This window comes from Strongylocentrotus purpuratus, unplaced genomic scaffold (assembly GCF_000002235.5).
Source record: "Strongylocentrotus purpuratus isolate Spur 01 unplaced genomic scaffold, Spur_5.0 spur5_contig_845, whole genome shotgun sequence".
Lineage (NCBI taxonomy): Eukaryota > Metazoa > Echinodermata > Echinoidea > Camarodonta > Strongylocentrotidae > Strongylocentrotus > Strongylocentrotus purpuratus.
The window spans coordinates 2,029,860-2,055,242 of record NW_022145552.1 but is presented as its reverse complement, the minus strand read 5'-3'; the positions used below and the strand labels follow the sequence as shown (position 1 = coordinate 2,055,242).

Genomic DNA, 25,383 nt, shown 5'->3' with positions numbered 1-25,383 from the left:
CTAACATGTATTGAAACAAAACATGTAAGGTTGTCTTTTCCATGTGAAATACATTTCACTAGTTATTTTCAAATGGTTAGCTAGAACTGCAGGTTTCAAAATGTTTATACTTAAATAATTATGCTATTTACTCTTCAAGAAAATTTTGAGGTAGGGGGGTGGGGAGGGGTTTAAAGAATGAGTTGACAAATAGAAGCTGGGTATGATACCATGGAAGATAAATGCATGGAAGATAACCAGGCCTTTCTAAGAACAAACGGATATCACTGCAGAAAAAATATGAATAAGGACCATTATCCCTACAGAAACAAAGAAAATCATATTATACAGGCAATGTACATGTATAAGGATAAGCATGGGATAATTTTGGGGGCTAATCCGCCTCGAGCCCCTGTGTATTTTTTTCACTGGCTAATTTGCCACTGATTAGTGGGTATTTTGCATTAAGAAAACTAAAATGAACTAGAATTTAAATCGTCACGAGGACGATTAAGGTGGTCTGTCTTCAAGTCTTATGATAGATTATAATATTTACTTTATTGAGAAAGGGAGAAGTTATATAGACATGTAAACAATGATGATCATCATGATGATGATGATGATGATCTTGATAGTAATGGTGATGACGATGATGATGATGATGATGATCATGATGATGTTGATGATTATCATCAACAGACCATGATGACATCAGACTGACAAAAATGAGAGAACATTTAGATAGTATATAGTCACAGCTACAACATACTCAAAAATCAACAAAAATCAAGCCGAAATAACGGCGATATTGCTCGCAAAAGACAAGATTTTGTAGAATCCAGATTTGAGAAAAAGTCATCTCCCATAAGGATTACACGCAAAAAGTAATGGATCAAGTGATAATAGGGTAATAATAAAGTAAATATGGTTGTTTATTACATTATTTGCGATTCTACGTGTTTTAATATTCAAAAGAGATGGTACAGTGAAAGGTCAAAAAGAAAAAAAAGTGAAGAAAAAAAATTGTTGGAGACGCCCGGACTCGAACCAGGGACCTTGAGGTCGGAAGTCAAGTGCGTTACCGACATACCAAAACATTTCACATAGAGATTACACGTAAACGGAAAATGGAATTCTCTAATCCCACTATGTAAGTGAAATATGAGCATGATCCCGGCATCTGATCGAAAAATAAAGGGCACACTAGTGATAGCTTATTGTCTCAGCTACAACATACTCAAAGCTCAGCCTTAACAAAAATAAAACGACGGAGATATTGCTCGCGAAAGACGAGAATGTAGAATCCAGTTTTGAGAAAAAGTCATGTCCCATAGAGAATACACGCAAAATGTGAAAAATTGACATGCCACCTTTAATCGCAAAAATACGCCATGATACCTTTGTCAAAATGAAATATTGTGTTGACTGCATTTGTAGAGAATTGTCTAAGCTAGATCATATCAAAATTTGGAAGAAAATTGATCATTGTTTACAGAGATACAGTCAATTTTCCAGAAATATGCTGACGTCATAATATGCAAATTGAAATTTTGAGTTTGGAGGCCATTATGATGACGTCGTGAGTTAATTGAGGGTCAAATGAGACATGAAATCATACCTCCAACTCATAATCTATTTAAATATGAAAGAAATTGGGGGTTATCTATCAATTCTGAAGAGTTAAAATGAATTTTGTATAGGCATGTTTTTGCCCATGTATTGTGGATACAGATAGCGCAGGTCGGCGCGTGCGTTCAACTTTGACAGCCGCTAATTGCGGTATTACTGGTCGGAAACAGGTAAACAAGGTATCAAAATGCTTGGAAAAATGTAATAAATATGATAACAGAAAAAATTTGGCGATTCTATGTTGCAAAATGCCAGGACGCGCGGATACGCGCGGAAACGCGCGCGCATAATTACGCGCGCGCAAATTTTGAAAATGCTTAAAATGGCCTGAAACGTATGCAAAATTAATTTGGAACGAATTTGACCATTTTAAAATTTTAATGCGCGCGTACGTGCGCGTCGAGGTGCGCGCGCAGAATTTTTTGACATTTTTCGTTGACCTTTGACCTGAAGTTGATGTATACCAAATATGGTTGATTTTTGATGACTCGTTATCGAGATATGATAATGACCTGATTTTTACAAAATGGCGCCTGGATGACGTCACGATGACCTAATGACCTTGAAAAAGTTGATTTAACTTGAAATCATAGGGCTTGATGACTGACAGAAATTTGAAGGAAATTGACCATGTCGATTTCGAGTGAACGTGTGTACAAAAAAGTGTACGGAAGAAATAAAAATAAAAAATATGTTTGTTTTTAGTCCGCGGCTGAATCATGAAGGACTCGCGGTCATAAATCACGGCGCTTGGGGGCGCGTGACACTTGTTCTGACACCGCGGACCAAAATAAACACATTTTTCGGGGCAATGTTACAAAGAAAACGGCTCTAACATAATAACGGGCACAATCGGGCAGCCAAATCTGGTATCAACTTAAAGCTTAGATATCAGAGAAAATGTTGGTAATACCATTTAAGCAGAAATCCCTGGACATCCAAACATTTCCTATGGATTTATAGAAAATAAATCCCCAGAAATTAGTTTTGGCACACTTTGGTTCCTCCCTGGCCCACTGTGCGCCCGGACTCGAACCAGGGACCTCGAGGTCGGAAGTCAAGTGCGTTACCGATATACCAAAACATTTCCCATAGAGATTACACGTAAACGGAAAATGGAATTCTCAAATCCCACTTTGCAAGTGAAATATGAGCATGATCCCGGCATCTGATCGAAAAATAAAGGGCACACTTGTGATAGCTTATTGTCTCAGCTAAAACATACTCAAAGCTCAGCGTAAACGAAGATAACAATACGGAGATATTGCTCGCAAAATACGAGAATGTAGAATACAGTTTTGAGAAAAAATCATGTCCCATAGAGAATACACGCAAAATGTGAAAAATTGACATGCCTCCTTTAATCGCAAAAATACGCCATGATACCATTGTCAAAATGAAATATTGTGTCAACTGCCTTTGTAGAGAATATTCTCAGGTAGAACATATCAAAATTTGAAAGAAAATTGATCAATATTTACAGAGATACAATCAATTTTTCAAAAATCTGCTGACGTCATAATATGCAAATTGAAATTTTGAGTTCGGAGGCCATTATGATGACGTCATGAGTTAATTGAGGATCAAATGAGACATGAATTCATATCTCCAACTCATGCTTTTTCCAACCATGATATAAAAATTGGGGGTCAATGGACTATCTGAAGAGCTATTTTGATTTTTAAAATGGCATGTTTTTGATCAAATTTGCATTATATTGCCCATAGCAGCACGCGCGGATTTTGAACTTTGACGCGCGCTCACGGCCTTATGAAAGGTCAAGAGTGACTGAAATTAATGTAAATTGTCATTTACGGTAAGAGGAATCTAAATCATGTAAAAAAAAATTAAATTTGACTTTTTACGCGCGCTGTGAGCGCGCGCAACGCGCGCGGGGACACTTACGGACGGAAAATTTTGAAATGCTTAAAATGACCTGAAACGTGTGCAAACAAAATTTGGGACGAATTGGAGCATTTTAAAAATTTTAAGCGGGCGTACGTGCGCGTCGAGGTGCGCGCACGGATTTTGTTGACATTTTTAGTTGACCTTTGACCGGAAGTTGATGTATACTAAATATGGTTTATTTTTGATTACTCGTTATTGAGATATGATAATGACCTGATTTTTACAAAATGGCGCCTGGATGACGTCACGATGACCCCATGAACTTGAAAAAGGTTTCGGGAACTTCATATCATAGGGCCTGATGACTAGCAGAAATTTGAAGGAAATTGACCAGGTCGAGTTCGAGTAAACGTATACACAAAAAAAGTGTACGGAATAAATAAAAATAAATAAAGAAAGAATAAAGAATAAAGAATAAAGAATAAAGAAAGAAAATTCTAACGAAATCAATAGGTGATCTGTCATCGACAGACCACCTAATAAACAAAGTTAACAAACAAACAGAAATGGATTTAAGAGCTAAAAATAATTCCCCCCCCCCCTCTTTCCACCGCCTCCCCCTGAATAAAATAAATCAAATGGGCTTTACCTTTATGTCGAATATGTTTGGAATTCCTTGATTGGTGGGCTTTGAATCCTGCACCTGCGTGGTAGTAGACCCGTTCAAATTTGGCGTACTCTCGTAACTTTGACTTGAAGACGATTCAAGTACTCTGTTCTGGCTGTTATCTGCAGAAAGTGGAAAGAAATTAATGGGAGCATTAGAACGCTGTTTTGGTTGTCATTTCCCAGGTTGTCATTTTCCAGCTTGTTTTATTTTTAATTTTTTTTTAATAATAGTAGATGGACATTGCCTTACACTGTGCTCTCAGTTTTCTCAAATTTTTAGATTTTGTGTAGAAAGAGGAGCAGAAAAATACATTGCGAGGGCATGCCTTGATATAAGAGGTTTGAATGAAAGGCAGAGTGGTCTTGTGGATAAGCGATCACTTTGTAATTGTATTGGAAAGATTAACATTTCAACACCCAGCTCGTTTTATGCCAGCTTTTTACACATGAACGATATAAAATGAATTGTAAATAAATACATGTTGTTTTATTTGTTTTTGCTTGCTAGGTGTTCTGTGTTGGCTGTAAATTTGCAATTGATGATGAGTTAGTGAGTGAATATTTAAGACCAGGCGTTATAAGCATATAGATGAAGTTAAGACCTCACCGATCAAACAGAGTTTTGGTTTGAAGGGGCGAGTTGATTCGGTAAGTATTTACACAAAGTAGTGTTTGTTTATATTTCGATTTTGAAGTAAGTTTGATAAAGAAAACATTTGTTAAATTTTACAAGATATCTACCTACATGTAAATATACCCTAGTGAGCATTGTCCATCTTTTTCCAGACCTAACCCAAAACACCATTGTCAGTTTAACATCCCTTGGAAGTCTCCACTGTGCAGGCCGACCCCATGTTTTGCACATGATAACACGTTTATGACTAAGTAAACTGAGTAAAAAGCAGATTTTTCTTGACAGCTCATGTTGGCAGGGCTCTCATGTTAAGGCAGGTGGGGCAGTAAGACGATACCTCACGTAATGAGCCCCCTTCTCTGATTTCGCTCAGCCTCCCCAGGAGAACCTCACCTACCTAATGTTGTCTTCTCCTATTACACACAGGAGCTGCGTTTACACTGCAAGCAAAAATCATCAACTAATCAACTTTTGGTAGCGTTCACACTGCAAGCAAAATTCATCAACTAATCAACTTTCGGTAGCGTTCACACTGCAAGCAAAAATCATCAACTAATCAACTTTCGGTAAACACAACAAAAACCAAAATAAAAAAATAAAAACCTCTGGAGTGTGGGTTTTTGAAAGGCTGGCTAAAATGCATACGCTTTTGTAGTGTAAATGCTCGCTCTCAAAATATGTTCGAATAATTCCTGTTTCGGGTCACTTGAATCCTCTCGTTTCTGTGCGATCACATGCAGAGCAGCTACAGGTTGCGCATGCGCACTACGGACCAAAAAATCAGAAAGAGCAAACACCAATTTTTTTTTTAAACGGGCTTTTCCAGTACTGTAAATGGCAGTAAAAATAACCAATTTTTTTTTCTTCAAAATGGATTTTAGGCTGTATTAATGGACCTATGGGTATATCTTTGAAGAAAAGAAACAGATGCTTGTGAGATCCTAAACACGTTTCTCCTTGACTTTGTGCGATGGGCAAATTCCTGGATTTTTCATAGGGAAAATTGTATTGTGAAAGATCTTTCTAGTGACATGGATACGACTCTTTGGATGATGGAGCAAATGCATGAAGACATCGGAGGAGAGTTTTTTGTTTTTTTTGTCGTTGATTTTATGTATTATTGATGAGCACGCCCCCAGAGAGAAGACGATACAATGGCTGAAAGACTCTAGACAAAACAATGACAGGGGATCCACTGTTTAGATGCTCACGTACATGTAGCAGATATCTCGTAGACAGCATTTGTGGCTGCGATCAAATTACATATTTGGTGGAAAGACGAGTAAACATGTTTGGGTTAAAGTGCATTTGAATCAGATGTACATTTCCAGAGACATTACTGTAATGCGTTTCTCCTCGGCTAGACATGTTCTAACCAGATGGTTTCATTATATTCCATGCAGAAATTGCAGGCACTTATGCATTCCTCTGCTCGAGACTGCGTTTGCCTAAAAGCAAACGACCCATATCTTCCCTTCTTTATCAAGAGGCATCTCGTCTCCCCCATTGCAAAGAGGTTCCTAATGTATTTCAACGATGGTATCTGAGCTCGTATCCTGCATTTGTGTAATTAGTTGTGACAAGGGAGAACAAGAACTTGGGGGTGTTTCACAAAGATCTTAAGTCGAACTTAACTCTAAGTTGGACTCATAAATTATGGAGAGCCATTTGTAGTCTAAAAATAAAATATATTAAAATTAAACTAGATGAAATTCGACTGCGCGCAGTCGAAAATGATGCCTCCGTCATAGAGCAATTTTACAAACCAAAACAGAAGAAATTTTTCAAATTCAAGTTCAATTGTAATCCATTAACAGGTTCTCAGAATATCGTGATTACAAACAATTTCTCATATACATATATGACCCTTTGAACTTTGACCTCATGATCCTAATATCTACTCAGCTCATTGGCTCTGCAAGATATCCAGAGTTAAATAGTAATCCATCTGTCAGTTCTAATGAGAATGCGTTCACAAGCTATTTTTGCATACATAATGAGCCCATGACCTTGGACCTTATGAACCAAGAATCTACACAGTTCATTGGCTCTGCAAGATACATAAATGATCTAAGTTTGGCAGGAATCCATCAATCTGTTCTAATGATAACGCGATCACAAGCTGTTTTTGCATACATAACGGGCGCTGTGACCTTTGACCTTTGACCTCGTTACCCAAAATCTAATAAGTTCATCGGCTCTGCAAGTAACATACATGACCTAAGTTTGGCAGGAATCCATCAATCGGTTCTTGAGATAACGCGATCACAAGCTGTTTTTGCATACATAATGAGCCCTGTGACCTTTGACCTTTGACCTCGTGACCCCAAAATCTAATCAGTTCATTGGCTCTGCAAGATACATACATGACCAAAGTTTGGCAGGAATCCATCTATCGGTTCTTCAGATAACGCGATCACGAGCCGTTTTGCATACATAATGAGCCCTGTGACCTTTGACCTTTGACCTCGTGACCCCAAAATCTAATCAGTTCATCGACTCTACAAGATACATACATGACCAAAGTTTGGCAGGAATCCATCCATCGTTTCTTCAGATAACGCGATCACGAGCTGTTTTTGCATACATAATGAGCCCTGTGACCTTTGACCTTTGACCTCGTGACCCCAAAATCTAATCAGTTCATCGACTTTGCTAGATACATATATGACCAAAGTTTGGTAGGAATCCATTGATCCGTTCTTCAGATAACGTGATCACGAGAACGGGACGTACGTACAGACGTACGTACAGACGTACGGACGGACGGACGGACGGACGGACGGACGGACGGACGGACAACCCGAAAACATAATGCCTCCGGCTACTTCGTAACGGAGGCATAAAAATCAAGTATTTTAGAATTTTTATAAATTCCACATCAAGAACATGAAATCTCCTTGATAATAGAAAATATGAATGATTTGAATCAACATTTTATGCCTTTTAAAATATCTTTTACAAAATATTTTCAGGGATGCTAATGGCTTTCCATAATTGTTATGTCCAACTTTGAGATAAGTTAAACTTTGGATCTTTGTGAAACACCCCCCAGGACTATGATTGGGAGATCAAGCCTGATCTACGAGCAGGAATAAAATCTCCATAGGGTACAAGGGAAATTCAAGTTTTGCAAGGAGAATCAGAAAAGGGGTCTTTTAACCCGCTATTGTTTTAAGGGACGGCTTTCAGTAAGTAAAAGGTGCGTTTGGGACTGAAATAGTTTAGGACAGGAAAGACGGAAATTTGTATCAAAACTTGCATATTGGAAGGAGTTCAATTCCAAGTGCTGATAACGATGTCAACATTATAATTCACCATGTTTGTCAGAACTGATTAGGAAAACAGCTCCCTAGGGCCCAATTCTCGCCAAATTCAATCAAGTATTTTCCATAATAATAGTGTGCGTGATGTACGGTTTCCCACTGATAAGCGATAAAGCGTCTTGGGCACAGTCAATGTAAGGTAACTATAATATTTAAAGACTTATCATGAACATAGGGAGAAGGTCTGCGTTTGACATTGTCTCTTTATGGTTTCCTCCCACGATGATGTGTTCTTGAAAATGTTTACTCCTAAGGATTTCTTCTTTTTTTTCAATGAAAATTTTTAATCAATCATTCTTGAGCAAGAACAAAACGATAGATTCGAACAGAGTACATGAACATGCACAAACAAGCACAAACTAACAAACTATTTATTTCGAAGTAACCCTTTAAGTCAGAAGCAGGATATCGGGACAGGAAATCTGACATTTGTGTTGGAGATATTGACAACCTACTAGCTCAGGATATCACACAGAGGTCAACTTGGGAAGCACTGGCACTTAGAACAGCATAAATATCCACAACACTCATTTCTTCACCACAAAAACTATAGAACATAAATAAAGGGATTGTATGGTAGCTACAGCTTTCAACCACATCACTTTTTGGTAAAACTTTATTTTGTTGGTCTCTATTAATTGTACAATTTAACTTACGTTTCCTTGAAATGCAGTTGAATGTAGTTGTTAAATGATGATGTAATTGAAATTGTATTGAAATGAATTATGCACATTAAATCCCTTTATTCAATTGTATTCTGAGACGATGAGCACTGGTGATCACTCTACCATTCCTATGTTTCATATAATCTTCATTATACGACATCAAAGCAATATTTCATAAGAACTTGCAAGAGAGTAGTTATATTAAAGCTTATCTGCCATAGTTTACAGGAGGGATTAGAGTGCCCTGCAAGGTCACTGGACAGGTGGTTATCTCATCAACTCAGCTCTCAGTTAACATAAGAAAAAGAGGATCATGGGGGACCAATGGTCACCGATTAGGCATATTTTGTTATATAGAGGGCGCAAGTAGCTACAAGTAGTGCAGTGGGCCTTTAAACACTGCATAGAATGCAGAATTCTGTGTCTGCAGTTAAGTTGTGTACTGTGTCGTGATCTATTTATGTAACATAACTAATGAATAAGAGAGAATCTGACAATTAATTAATTTCTCACCTTTAAACGTAAATGAAACGGCATCCTTGAACACATGAAGAAGTATCTGTCCGGAAAATTAAACGGTAATAACAAGTTAGCAAATTCTCAAAGTATCATATATAACTATATTCAATTCATTATATTTTCAAGGATGAGATTTCCATCAAAAAAAGATGAAACAGCTTTTATAATTTTCATTTTCAAAATGTTAACTTAATTTCCTTTATTGCACAATCCAGGAAATAGTCAATTAAAACCTGAGCTTTTAAGTTTTGATTAGTTCTAGCAATATACAGGGTCTTTCTCATTGGGTCCTGTATGCAATATCAAAAGAAGAAAGTGTCAGAAACAGAGTAAAATGGGATAACTTTTTTTGACAGATTCCAGCAGGCCTATAAAGTACAATAGTCAATCAACATAGAAATGAATATAACCATATAGATTAATATGTAAAACTATAAAAATGTCTGATTTCGTAAAACATGACTATGAAACCCTACTATGAAAGGAGGGGGTGTCCATGAGAACATAACATCAACATGACAGCATTACAGTAGGCAAAACTACTCATCCTAACAACCCTATTGAAAGCTACATGAATACAGACTTCAATCTTTATGTCCTGCCTTTGTGCCACGCATGTGATGTTCTGCCAATGTTTTTATGATGAGCATTATTAATACTTAACAGCCCATGAAGCTACAATACATGTATGTTATTCTCAAAAATCCCCAGCTGCATAAAGGCTATCAATAAAGAACTGGATGCGACTCATTACTGATGCGTATTCTATTAATAACTTCACATATTTACCTCATCATCACTCTGGCCTGTGTACTTCTCTGCTGCGTGGGGGAAAAGACATAAAGAGGGGATAAAATAGAATTTAGATCAACATTAACCACACCAAAGTGTGGGCCTCAAATGGCTGCAAACAAATGTACACAATGAATGAATGACTTATTTTTATAGTCTAGGACAAAGTGCATTTGAGAGAGGGATTAACATCATAGGGTGTGTGTTAGACTGATTTAAAAAGCAAGCCCGTATTAGTCAATAAACAATGCCGTGTTTTCACTACATTGCAATCTATTTCCAGAACTGGATTTCTTTTTCTGCGAACAAATCGTGTGCTCTTTACGTCGTCACACAACTACGACTATCTCCTTTGTCAAGTCCGAGCAAGAAGTACGAAAATTGCATAGTATCCATTGTTTCCAATTATTGCACAGAAGTAAAGTATTGAACTCTTTGAATTCCAGTGCCTGGATCTTTTAAAGATACAATGCATATTTGAACATGTAGAGGTGTTGTGATCGAGTGGATATGTCACCGGACTGTAGATCACAAGGCCCGAGGTTCGAGTCCTGCCGCGGCACTAATGTCCTTTGGCAAGACATTTATCTTTATTTGCCACACTCGACCCAGGTGAGGTAAATGGGTAGGATAATTCCTTGAAGTGCAATGTGCGCTGATAATCGCAACTCTTTGTAATACAAGGCCCAGATATACATTCAAAATAAGGAATTCAATAATCTACAGCAACTAACTGAAAATATAATACAATCTAAATGAAGAATCGTCCCCTTACCTGGCACGCGCTTCAGAAATAAGCTCGTTATATCCCTGAGTCGGGCTGCATGGCTTCTCTCATCGTTCTGTTATTATGAAAAAAAAGGAGAAAGAAAGAAAAAAAAGGAGGAGTTTGGAGGCGAGGAAAGGAGAGGGAGAGGGAGAGAGAGAGAGAGTGAGAAAGAGAAGAAGAAAAGAGGAATTCATTAGTAACAATATATACACATGTAGGGCTTCACCACAAAATAATTTAATAACAAAATTCAATTTTGCAAGGAAGTGCTTTTAAATTAATTTATAATCAAGATTTTCTTGCTCAGGACAGTGAAATGGGGAAAATACCTTTTCATGCAGTTTATGACATCCAGACAACTTGCACTGCTAGTGATAATGAACATTCAATTTTTGTTCTATCAATGACTTATCAATCAAGTTACAGAGTGTTTTTCTCATGTAAACTATCTCAACTGTACTACGCTTGTTTGTCTTTCGATTGTTTTACCCAAACATTGGCAAATGTAGTGTGATAAATCAGCCACTAGCAATTACTATTCCAAAGGAGAAATATCTTGTACATCTTTGAGAATCAAAGTCTATTCTACAAGTATAATATTGAATACTGTTTTATCATAACAGTTACATAATATTATTGTGCATTCTACGTGTATTATTATTCAAACCGTAACTCAAACCGCCAGCAAATCATAAACAATTGTTGATACATCTTCTGAGTTTTTGTTTGTTCAGAGGGGTGTAGCCTTGTGCATGTAAACATTCACAAATCTGCAATGTATACTAGGTCAGCACTGTACTTCTGCAGGTTATTTTGCACATGAGCTTGACAATATTTATAAATGTAGATAAACCCCCCAAAATGTACAAATCTAAACATGACATGAAAACACTACAATTACAAATTTGGCCTTTGATATTTTACTAAGCACTGCAATGCATGACAATACAATTCACAACTTATTTTCATTGTCATGGACTTTGGACCTACTGGCCTAAACTCCATGATGAAAAGAATTTAATCACAGCATGTGTCCATGATTATCTTGCTCATTCTTTTTTTCATGAAGGATACATGCATATATTTCATTCACAACAGATACAAACAAAATACACCTCCATTAGAAAGCAAGCATGTTTTCGTAACTATGTGAGGAAAAACAAACTTTATCTATACATACACAGTAGGCAACAGAACAACAGAAAGATGCCACTCAATCCCATGTCTTTTCAATAGTTCATGTTGACTGGGAAACAAAAGCATAACATACGAGTAAGGATAGCAGGATTTTGTATAAAGGCCTACAAAGTAAACACACAATCTAACAAGCAGGTGACCTGCACTCCGGAACCATATTTTTCAATGTCTGTCTGCACTACAGAAGCAACATAATGATGATGTACACGTACTACACGTACAATACAATGTAAACATACATTAAAGTACATGCAGACCTATCCCTGTTTAGAAACAGACATCCAAGTCACTGCACGCAAATAACAAAAGGCACTGCACTACCGCTTTGGTAGTGTACGGGGTATCAAGTGTTGACAAATTCCTGCAGAAGCTACAATGTACATGGATAAATATAAACGCCAAGACAAGCCATTGGCATCCACTGTGAAGCTCTATGCAGCAGAAAGGTCACATACTACATGTACATCAGCGGAGCAACCCAGGCCAATTTATCACCAGCTGTATTGTAGTGTAACCCAGGCTCGCTTGCTTGCTTGCTACCCAACCAATAATTCACTTACCAGACTTGCATAGCAGACGTTCATTAGTTATGCAGAGATTCTGATAGAACTAGGGCAATTCAACCTACATTCCTTCTAGTACATCCACTGTGTACTATTTTCTACAGCACAGGAAGTTGTGTCTCTTATATTTTTCCACTGGCAGAATACTGAACGCTATCCTCTCGACTGACTATCGTCTCAGGTCGTAATCATACATGTAGTTAGCGATCGGCCGTGTTTTTACATGTAGCCTTGGGGGTTGACATAAATAGACCTTCCTGGTTTATAGCGAGCGAGCGTATGAAGCGCTGCATACAATGCGCACTGTCTGTAGAGTGTAGTAGGTTTCCCAACGCACCGCTAGTCAGCCTAGACTATGTTATGTTATTGACGTGACCCAACCTGTTCTGTTCCAGCACTGCTATAGACTCGCTCGCTCTCAATCGCAGATGTACGGTAATCTCTTTCCCCCCTTTGCAGGGCCTCCCGTCAGTAAATACCCTGAGCGCAAGACTGGTAATACAGCACTGAGCCAGCGTGGGCTTTAGTGTTTCACTATTGAAGCATACATAAATGGCTGCAAACTTCTGCAGCAGTACAATAGCACTGCCAGAGAATGAATAGAACTGCTAGTCTCAACCACAGCCAATGCTGGGTGTTTTTTTTTCTTCATTTCAATGAACACCAGACTTTCAAGGAGCTGAATTAAATATGGTACTCTTCAAATCACAAACACTTTCCTCCCATTCAACATAATCTTAGGGGTCTATGCCCCTCACAAACAAATCTGTATCATCAACTGCAAAGGAGGATACCTTTAATTAAGTACTAGCGACGGGGAGCTTTCAATTTTCTCATCAGTTTGACCTCCCGATCAATTTCTATTATTCTCTGGATACAATCGTTGTCTTGAAATAATAAACTGTCCATGGTATTCATAACTAGGTCAGGGATATATCCTGAAGCAAAAAATACATAAAAGTAAAAAACAAGTGCATGTGTATTTATAATTTTATATCTGTTTACTTGTTGGTTGTTTACTGTCTCTTCACGATTCTCTGGATATTGCTGCATCTATTTTTCACTATTTTTAATTTTGTACTGGTGATTTTCCTCATTAATATTCCTCTGCGGTTCCCATTCTCGTGACCCCCACCCACCTCAAAACAATATTTCAGCTTATTTTTTATCTAACTCTTCACATCACCACTTTATTACTACCTTCACACCACATAAACATGGTGGAAAGTAGCCATATAATTCTTACTGGTACTATCAGCTGGTATGATTCTTGGAATTATCCTGTTGGGTGTTTTTATATTTCATTTTCATCCTAAAAGGAAAAAAACCTGTAGATTGAAAAAAACTCCTTGATTTATTTAACAGTGCTTCACTATGAATAAATGCTGTCAACTGTCAAGACTCTATTGTAGTCTTGCGGTTTTACATCAAGAACATGAGAAGATAAACAGCATTTGATATCTAATTTGTTTCTTTGTTTTGGTATGAAAATCAAATGATTAACATATATTCACAACTTTGAGGTACATTCTTTTAATTAACTTTAACTGTTTTGGGACGTCTACTACATGTAATTCAAATTCAAATTTTGGTAAAAATTATTTCCATCTCTGGACGATATTAGAAATATGACCTGAGAAAGCCATTTGTACTAGGTGTTTTGTTTTTGCAGAAAGCTACAAGACAAGAATTACTAAACAATGGATACAAAATAATGTCTTTAATCACAAAGCAAATACTAAAGAAAATTTCACAGAATACAATCCAAAGGTACATTTGGGTAATGATAACTACTTGTTAAATTTATCTACCTACATATATCATTAGTCCTGATAGCCAGGCCAGCCCAGCATCATGAATGCATTCAAAAAAATTAGACCCGCAAGCAAGCTATCACTCACAAGACAACCTTAATTATAAAATGAAACTTTCTTTGAGAATGAAAGCAACACAAGAAGAAAAGAAAATGTTTAATAAGTGCACTTTGATCTGCTCATGTAAAGGAGCTCTAATTTGCTTTACTTTCACAACTAGTATTGCTATAATTAGTCACGTCTAATGAACTGTCAGTGTTTCCATTTAAAACCATACCATAAAAACTGACAATACATTTGATCAGAGAAGAGACGGACATCGCAAGGGACAGTGCTCTGTAATCGAATAATATATGTAAAAACAAAGGGGCTTGATCTGACTGTCAATGCTTGTGGTCTGGCTATTTTCAAACTGAATTGAGACTCTCAATGTTATGTTAGATTCTATCCCCCTCTGACCAGGGTTTGGGAATTTGCTTCCAACCTCCATACCCAGACAAATTTGTAACTTTCCCTAAATTCCAGCTGGGGTAAGGTAAAAAGGAGGCAACATGAACCTCACTAATCCTTGATGAAAGAACCACTGACCCATTACCAAGACTGCTGCATATTTTTGTAACTTTCCCAAAATTCTAGCTGGGGTAAAGTAAAAAGGAGGCAACATGAACCCAACTAATCGTTGGTGAAAGAAACACTGATCCGTTACCAAGACTGCTGCGTATTTTTGTAACTTTCCCCAAATTCTAGCTGGGGTAAAGTAAAAAGGAGGCAACATGAAGCCAACTAATCGTTGGTGAAAGAACCACTGACCCGTTACCAAGACGGCAGCGTATGTTTACTGGTAAACAATCTGTGTTGCATCTAGTGCCACCACCTCCCCCCACCAACACCAGGCGGTCATGGAAGAAAGCGGGCCGCTGTCAACACTGTGACAAGAAGCAGGGCTGTTTATGTCCAATTTCAGATTCCCATAGCGACGGCATGTGCTGCTTGACAAATGCGTCCGTGCAGGGCCTTCGTACTTTTCCTCAAATACAATCTTGCCACTCATGTATGTGCAGACTATTCAAAAGGATGAATGAATGTGAGCGAATGGCATGGATTTGAGCATTAATTCTCTTCCAGCATTTAGACTGGCAGCAGAAGCTAATGTAGTAGAAGCGGTAATATGCAGCAGAAGTAACACCAGCTATACTCAACATTTGAATTCTCACAACCTTATAACTGGGTTTGTGTTGGCCAGAAAACGAATTTCAAAATTTGTCAAAATCTTAATCCTTGTGAAAGAAAACAACATTTAAAATTACAATACCTGCTCTTACTGATAGGCTTATGAATTGCTTTTAGCATGTCAATAAAGTCTCAGCAAATAATAGTAGTTTTTCAGGAAATATTTCATTACTTTACCTCACCTTTCCAATTAAAATCTATATTATGTGGAATCAATGAAGCAAACACTAAGCAAACATTATTCTTGATTAACCCTCCACTTATTGAATGAAATACTTTGAAAATGTGCGGCCCTTCATCAAAATAGCATCGCGATCAAGTACCACTGAAGGCTATATAGCCTAGGTAACATGTATCCACGCGCCAATTTCCACAAGACTAAATTCTAGAGCTATTCATCACTGAAAGGGAAGGAATAACCGATTTAGCAGGACAAAAAGACAGGAGAGCAGGAGAGGAAAAAGAGAGAGGGAAAAAAAAAAGGGCTTTGAGAGCGGAAATGAGCGCAATTGCAGAGAGGTCATGGCCACAGTCACTTTTGTGACAGGGCATTCGTGCTTGATGTTGAAATACTAAAAAGTGGGAATTTCTAAGAGTAACTGTATGGTGGCACTCGATAGAGTTCTCCTCTGCTGTTAGAAGTAATGGTTCATACATGTACTTGTTGTTGAGTTGTGTTTGATAGAAACTGTTCCCATTCATTTGAACTTGATAATATACACCGATACGGGCGAATTTTCATGGATGTGAGCCCTCTACGTTTATCATTACACGCTGGGGGGCTTCTATCAGCTTGCGCTTTCATCTTGCATGCAATGGTCATTGCTTTCTCACAGACAAACCACTTATTATTCCTTGCCGCTTTCGGACATTTCAACTTCATTTTGTCTAAATTTATTTCATTTACGATGGATGAATGGGTAGATGATGTCCGTCATTGGCGAGTTTTGCGTGCGTTTTCGGCAATCGAAGTTTGGGAGACGCCGTTGTAACGGTGTCCCACATATTCATTATCGTGTATGTTAACATGCAGATGATTTTATTGAATTGAAGAGAGTGAGAGACGGAATGATTTAGAGTTAGAATATAAATAATTCAAGGAATTTTAGCTAGCTGGAGCAGAGTTGTGAGTTCGATCTTACGGTACGGAGGCACTCTCACCACACCGCCAGTAGATGCGGGCCTAAGTACGAACGAGCTCTCGCTCATTCAACTTTCCCATTCAGGTGCTATCCAGAAGCCCCCCAGCTGCCCCCCAACTGTAGCGCCACTTACGGCGGCTTGCGTGGAAGGTCGCCCAAAGTGTATTTGTGTATAGGGCAGGGGTATCAAAGATATAAGAGTGTGTGTGTTTTATTGTGTGGATTTTTGTTGTTGTTGTCTACAACACTTATTTTAGGTTTGAATCATTACTACTATGTTGAACAGTAAATAGAGTACTCTGTACCTTAGTTTTAAATAAACCATAAATCATTATTATGTGCACCTTGGACGCCATGTATATTGTTAAATAGACAACAAAAGTTGAAATGTAAAGTCTGAAGAAAAAAATGAGAAAGAGAAAAGCAGTTTGCAAACTAACAGCTACAAACTGTGACAAGAATGTTAGGTACATGCATCATGAATGCGATTTCAAACCCAATAAATCATGATCAACAGTAATAACACTCAACATACCGGAAAAGTACATTGTGGATTCGCTTCGTTTCGTCAGTCTGCCATTAATACAATAGGGAACAATACCATTCCTACCACAATCATGTAAACATTGAAATGTAAGCTACATGCACTTCTTTCTTACGGTTAACCCCATAAGCTCTCCTGGGCTTTACCATCATTTGCATAGCCTGCACCCCACCAAATCAATACAGCTTTTCTGTACCCTATGCTTCATACGTAACCCACAATGGCATATTGATTATTGCCTCTCCAATCTCCATTTACTTTTCAAATATGTCAGGTCTCTTTAACCCCTTCCACAGCTCAAATTGTTTACTGCATATTCACTAACCTTGTAGAAACCAAAGAAAAGGAAGAAATAAAAAAAGTGAAATGCCTGACTTCCTTCATGTACAATCATATACCGGTATCTCCCTATAAAAGTCCTACTGTTCCGATCTATATGTATAGTCACTATAGAGTGTCTTGCATAAAAGTGCATAGAGACCATGTCAGGTCTTTTTAACTCCTTCCACAGCTCAAATTGTTCACTGCATTTTCCCTAACCTTGTAGGAACCCAAGAAAAGGAAGAAATAAAAAAGAGTGAAATGCCTGACTTCCTCTGTATACATGTACAGTACATATCTCCCTACGTTTCCGATCTGTACAGTCCCTATAGAGTATCTTGCATGAACTGCATAGAGACTGCACACAAAGTGCAATTGCCAAGCAGGCAGGTGGATACAAAATATTATCCTCACATTAATTGGCAAGCTGTTCATTTTCCATGTGAACAATGCTCATCAGAAGGCCATTATTCCATGTACAACGTGGCCTTGCTCACACAATATTGCCCATAGCTAGCTGCATAGAGACAATGCAAAACTTAATGAAAAGGAGCCAGTGTCTGGACTAATGATAGACAGATTACCCAGGAAAAATCCAATTCAATTCCCATCACTCAAATTCTGTGTACATGTCAAGAGGGCTGCGGAAATATTAATGTTATCTATAGAAAATATATAGTAATACAAAATATTTCTTAAGATTCTAAATGAAATGCAGGAAGGCAAGTCAAAAAGAGGGTTGGACCAAGATTGTAATTTTTGTTCACCTTGATAGAAAGCCTCCATTTCATAACAGGTCGATTTTCTTGACTGATTCTGAGACATTCAAGATGCAAATTATGCACAACTATGCCTCGGGAACAGACATTGTCTGAAAGAATTCTATTTTCGTACATGTAATTAAATAATCCATTCTTGAAAACAGCTCTGCTGGAAAGCATCTTTCTCAAACCACAGCAAGAGGAGAGAATAAGAGATGGGCCGAGGCACCAACAAACAATTCTTTCTCGCAAGTCGCAAGAATACTTAACCAAACCGCAGAGCAATTCAATCAACCACTGGAATAATCACTACTGAAGCATCAAGTTTTAAACAGATTTGCCATGAACATGAAGCCTGTCCTCATCAGCTCGAGTTTGCCAAATAACCCGCTATTTTCAGACTCGGGATATTATCCCGAAGCTTGAAATTGCGTCCTCACCAGACCAATACGCTCATCACAAACTAGCTCGGACGAGCGCAAATTAGCCCGCTATTTCCCAAATAGTGGGATATTTTGGAAACAAGACCAAGATTTCTCTGGATATTTTCTTGACTGAATATCCTGCTACTTGCAACTGCGGGCTGATGAAAACATTGGGACTGTTGAAATAGCAGGTTATTTGGCAAACTGAAGCTGATGATGACAGACCTATGTAGATGCATACTGTATGAGCTACTTTGATAAACTGACTGGGATAAATATACAATGTACAGATAGCCATGCTTTCCCATGCAAGGTGTTTTCATTTATTCTGCGATAAACATACAATGTAATAAAAGATAGTTGCGAATTCCCATGCAAGGTGTTTTCATGTATTCTGGGATAAACATACAATGTAAAAAAAGCAGCTGTGCATTCCAGTGCAAGGTGTTTTCATTTCTTTTCTCAACCTGTCATCATTTCTTCGATTGAATGACACAATTGGGTAAAGTGCTCTTTGTCTGCCAAACATTATCCAAAATGGCATCTGTGCCAAATCGAGTGTCGGTCGTGTCAACAATAGCCAACAATATGGGGAATCCCAAGTCCGTATAATATAATATTACAATTGCAAATGATTAAAATAGAACTTAGACATATGTACATAACGTCTCGTCAGTGCTAAGAGCCAGACACGAATCAAATATGTAAAGTGCTAATTGGTTAATTATTATTGAACTTTCAACAGATGATTTTCAATCATTGTTTTACAAAATGAATTGGACTATTGCCTGTCTGGGCAGTGCACAGTTCTGCTCACTGAATGAAATAACACTCCACATTTGAAAGAAGACACCTGATAACGATAAACGCAGCATATTGTGTTTTCCTCAACCAACTAAAATAAACTTATGGCAAGGTTCAATTAATATAACTGCACTGTGTTGTTTTGTGATTACGATTTTGAATGAGTAAATTAAAATCTAATAAACATTTATGATTGAAGACAGATTCTAACTTAAATATTGACCTCCTTGGTCTGGAGGCTTGTACATTTTCAATAAATGACTAAGGTGGATACCAACACTGAGTTCTTTCTATTTTCTCATTATTCTTTCAAAATCATGTTCATTATTAAAAGCAAAACTGATCAACTGATATTATAAATTTGTTACCCTCAAAATAAAATCATGTGCCTTAGACCAGTAGTTCCGGTTAGCACTGGCACATTTAATTAACAGTGATTACTTAATACTGTAATTCATTGATTCCTGATTAGCAGACATTATCCTAAAGCAAGACCCCTGGGAAATAGGCAAACAGAGCGCAAACAGCGTTGGAGCAAACAAGTACATGTAGGTATTCCATGAGCATTTAGAGGCTCCATTTGGGGGTGTTTCCATACATTGTAGGCTGGCAAGAGAAGGAGAGGTTTACAGAAGAGCTCAGCAAACACATCTAGTATAAGGACTAGTCTATCGTCCAGATCATCCCACAATTCTCACTTTTCAAAAAAATAATGGTCTGCTTCTATTGTTTTACTACAGTAGTATGAGTAAGTGCTACATAAACATAAGATGGAAAATCACAATTTCAACTCTTCTTTATCACGCCAGGCTTAGATTTTTTCACAGGTGGTCCAGATAGATATTTTGAAATATAGGGTGTGTATGCATGGTCCCCGTTTTCATTATCTTTTTTTTTCGGGGGGGGGGGGGTAGATTAGTTTAGATTTGGGGGCCCAAAGTGTAGATGGGGGGGGGGGGTGGGGGCTTGTATCCACTCTGTCTCAAATATTTTTGATGGTTCATACTGTAGATTTGAAGAGGAAACCTAGGAAAAGGAGCTGGCAAGAAAGGGCTACATTTGAAAGATTTCAGTATGGATTTTCTTTCATGACAAATGTGTTCATGTGGACATTTAGAACAGGGTAGCAACCTCGGGTAACGATGGAAAGAGGTGGCAACCTAAGCTAACAACACTTTGAATAAAGTAACATGGTAGGGAGTAAAAGGAAAAATAAGTTCCTCCCCCACCCCCTTCTGGCCCCTAGCCCCTCCTTCCTGGGCTACTCCTCCCACCCAACCAAATCTCTGTATTGAATTACATCGTTGAAGAAGGGAAGCCAAGTGTTTGCACACACTGTCCTCATCATAATGGGACTGAGAATCTGAGATGTTTGTTTGGCGTTTTAATACTCTACCTCTGATGCTAAGAAAGCAAGTATTATGCTAATAAGTTAAAGGTAAGCAAGATACTTAGGTGTGCTTTGCAGTATGGGAGTGAAATCTTCAGTACTGGTATTCACTGAACTACGTACTGTATGCTCCGTTGATTACTAAATTATCTCCTCATGCGTGATGCAGCCATATTTGAACTTTGAAAAACATTTTGTTTAGAATTTTGCTCTACACCACAGCAATGCACTACAATCCTATGTCCATGAAAATTGGACATTCCAGCACTTTCAAATCTACATGTATATCCATGAAATAAACAAAAATCGAGACCCATTGCCGATTCTGTTTTCTTTTCTTTTTCAGTTTGTTCATTGTTTTGCTTTTTGAAATATCTGTTGTACCTTGTAATTCTATTATTCTGATTGGAAATAGACTTCCTGTTTATCTGTATTTTACAATGTATTGCATTTGTCTTTCGTAAACTCAGATCAGTCAGATGCATACAAAATGTGGGTGACAACTTCAAATTTCATCAATTATCTTGCCACAATTCATCATCATATCAAGTACAGCAAAACACAGCTAACATGCATTTATTGCTGAATAGAATGTATGCGTAGAAAGCTAATATGCATGTATTTTCAACCAAAACAAATTTTCATACGAAAAGTTGACAGTGACTGACTAATTAAGACACACAGACACAGCATATGACACAAGCAAAGTAACATTTGTCGGTCTGATATTACATTTTTTTTCTTGAAGTTTGAATCATTATGCATTGCAATAACATAATGTGCAAACATTGATATACGGCACAAGCAAAATCTGTACATGTACAATTGATGTTTCTAACTGAAAGCAAACTATAGAGCCACACTTCTACTGAGTTTGGGTGCCAAGAAATGGAGGAGATATTAAAGTGAGTAATTAATATCCATAAATGTCACACATAGGGAAAGCTTCATCAGCAAATCATTACAACAAAAACACTTTAGCAAAAGAAATATGATGGTGATGCCAACCGAACACAATATAAAGCTAGCATGTATGATCATTCCATTTTTTCTTCAATGCAATGAAAGAAAAATCATAGCATACAGACTAAACAAATACTACGGTTGCATTGTCTTGAAGAGCACACAAAAACTTTGTAAGAACGTATTTCTTGTAAAATATGTAAAAAATGTGAATGCCCAGAACAGCAAATTGATGAGCAAGAACAGGGCTTTCTTGGACAGACTTCAAGACAGACAGACAGACAGACAGACAGAGATAGAGAGCTTGGAATAAAGCATATTGATTACATTACAGTGCGACAGGGGCACAGGGCATGGGATGAATTTGAACATCAACATTGCAAGACACGGTGAACATGGTTGGCAGAGGGTGTCGAGATGATTGTTTTGATAATGACCACTTACCTTATTCTCGGACTGTTCTCATCTGAGAGGTGATAATCCATGATAGAAAAGAAATAAACATGACCAAGGTCAGATAAGGGCATCCAAAATTGCACAGAATCAATCAACGAACGAGCACTGTCTTGCTCTAGGTTGAACACTGTGGTATATCCAGATCAAGGGGCCCCCTCTATACTTCTTGCGCTTCTGTCAGTCTGTGGATTGCATTGTGCGTAGTGGGATCAGGAGCGTGTGTCTACACCGACACACACAAATTATGCGTGAGCTAACATGTACATGTAAAAAAGAACCGCGCTGGCTGTCATGTACAAAGGGGGGCCTGTGTACGACTGTGTGTGTGTGTGTCTGTGTGTGTGTATTGGGTTTTGTACACAAGTAGAGCTAACCAAATGCGCAAGCATCCATAAAACGCCTGTAGAGCTCCCTATTCCAGATTCACAGCATATGACAAGTACTCACGAATCCACGGTACATGCCCACTGCTCTTTTGGGCATGCGCTGCAGTAAATAGAGTTTGACCAATAAGGTTCAGGCACTTACTGAAGTCTCTCTTTACCCTTGGAGTAGTCGGGGGAAGAAAGAGAGAGTGAGAGAAAGAGAAAGAGAAAGAGAGAGAGTGAGAGAACGAGAGAGAGGTAGAGAGAGAGGTAGAGAGGTAGAGAGAGAGAGAGGTAGAGAAACAGAGACAGGGAGAGAGAGCAAGATAGAGAGAGAGAGAGAGAGAGAGAGACAGGAAGAGATTGAGAGAGACAGAGAGAGAGAGACAGGAAGAGAAAGAGAGGGAGAGAGTGAGAGAGAGTGAGTGAGCGAGAGCCTAACTCATCGTTGTCTGATGCCAGCCAGGGCTTCGGGTAGACAAAATAAGACAAGGGAATAGCAACTGGTAGACCTGGGAACCTAGGCTATATACCACTCATGTATAAATCATGCATTTCATGAAACCAGGCGCAAGAAATTTAATCCTCTTGAAATTGTCTCTTATTCCCTTGACAGCTCAACGCTAGCAAACTTGATGTTTATATTACAATTATATCTCTATATTTAGGACAATAAGATGAAAGCCAATACGAAGCCTACACACCACTAGGCACAAGTACAATACAATAACAAATGATAATGTACCGGCTTTCTTGTAGAGCGCATCCATCTTGTGCTGAGAACGAAAAGTCATGTACATTCATATAAATACAGGATAGATACGAAGGACCTAGAAATATCGCCTTGAGCTCAAGCACATAAATGTATATGCACTAAGAAGTGGTTTTTTGTGACTTGAGGAGTACAAATGTCATGTTTTATCTACAGCTCACAAATAATTTTTCACCACTACCAGAAGTCAACTTTCTTTTAATGGGCAATCCAACCCTTGTAATATACTCATTTGTGTGGAAGCGGAAAATGAGATAAACAGAATGGCGAAAGTTTGATATAAATCGGACTAATGATAAGAAATTTATGAATGTTTGAAACTTGAAATCACTAAGTCTAAGTCTTAAATTGGCAGTTTGGTCACTGGATTGTGATGTAGTTGATCACTAAAATGGATTTCCCCCTTTAGCAACATTTGTTTCATTTTCCTTTAATGAATTAAGATTTCTTTGATATTTTCTTTTGGGTGATTTTTTAATATTCACACAACTCTTCTGCTAATATTTTTTTGGACCCCATCATAATATTCCATGTGGAAAATCTGTCTCTCACAATCAAACGCATTCATACGACATTTCCCCATTCTATCACTCAATAGAGATGTATAAATATCATGCTTCAACGTGCTAGATAAGATTTGCTAGTTACAGTCGGGGGAGCGAGAAGTCTGTGAGTTCCCATACAAATGAGCCAAAGATACGTTTTAAAGGCGTGACTGTGCAGTCAAAGACCTTTCTTCCACGTTCGCATTGCATATCACACCCCCTTGTGACGGTGCAAGAGATGTCACAGGGAGATTACATATCAAATTGGATCTGACGAATATGCGTAACATGCACATGAGTGGAGTACCTATTCCATCTGTTGTTGTTTTGTTTTGTAATGATTTAAGTTAGACATATTCAACATGTATGCCTACAGTAGGTAGCTATGGTAGTATATGAATTATACCAGGTTACAGACATGCATACAAGATATAATAAATAGCCTTGGGTACAAATGTAAGTAGAAATATTTGTAGGTTGTATTATTTGCAGTACGAAGCATGTGAGATATGAATACTGAAATATGAGAATCTTGACCTAATGTTTGCGGATCTATGCAACATGATACATCAAAGCCTTCAGGCAGTTCAGACCTACGCTTAACGCACAAGGAGGTTAAGTGTGAAACAATGGGGGCATTCACACTGCAAGCAAAAACCATCAGTTTGTCTCACATTCTGGAGTTTGACGGAAGATGCTAGGCAACCTCGACTGAACATGACAAAAAACCTGAATCGAAAAACCAACCTCTGGGCTGTGGTTTTTGAAATGCTGGCCATAACTCTGCTGGTTTTTCCAGTGTAAACGCTTGCTCTCAAAACACCAGTGAAATATTTTATTTGTTTGCTCATGAATGTGACTCTCCTTGCTTGCTATCGCATTCAGAGCTGCGATAAGTTGAGCATGCTCACAATCCACACAAAAAAAAAACAGAATGAGCAAACACCAATTTTTGTACATGTTTTTCCAGGAGTGTTAAAAGTAGTTCAAAAATCTGATGGTTTTTCAAGTTGGTTCTTCTGCAATGTAAATGGGCATGATATCAGAGATTTATTTTGCCGACAACTGAATTGCTGGGACAAGATTTCCCTTCAAGTGCAGATATAGTATAATTCAAAATTACGAAGAAAAAAATCAACCTCCAAACCTGGCACAAAAATAATCCTAAAATCTACAATTTTTCAACTCTGATTTAGGAATAATCTTGTGATATTGAATGTATTCTCTTCTACATGTACATTAAATATTTATGCTCTTTCTC

At 37.9% G+C, this 25,383-nt stretch overlaps 1 protein-coding gene across 6 annotated transcripts in view; it reads right to left on the bottom strand.

Moving 5' to 3' along the window:
• The window catches only part of LOC581062 (trinucleotide repeat-containing gene 6C protein), a 68,509-nt gene that overhangs the window by 24,857 nt on the left and 18,269 nt on the right, over window positions 1–25,383 (bottom strand). For 3 of the 6 annotated variants that reach the window (XM_030991801.1, XM_030991813.1, XM_030991818.1), the window contains exons 3-6: window positions 10,837–10,903; window positions 10,059–10,090; window positions 9,264–9,309; window positions 4,106–4,245 (exon numbers count right to left, since the gene is read on the bottom strand). In XM_030991801.1, the coding sequence (XP_030847661.1) occupies window positions 4,106–4,245; window positions 9,264–9,309; window positions 10,059–10,090; window positions 10,837–10,903 (285 nt within the window). Of the gene's footprint in view, window positions 1–4,105; window positions 4,246–9,263; window positions 9,310–10,058; window positions 10,091–10,836; window positions 10,904–12,587; window positions 13,287–25,383 lie in introns of those variants that run through there. The other 3 variants (XM_030991832.1, XM_030991827.1, XM_030991806.1) reach the window with 3 other exon arrangements.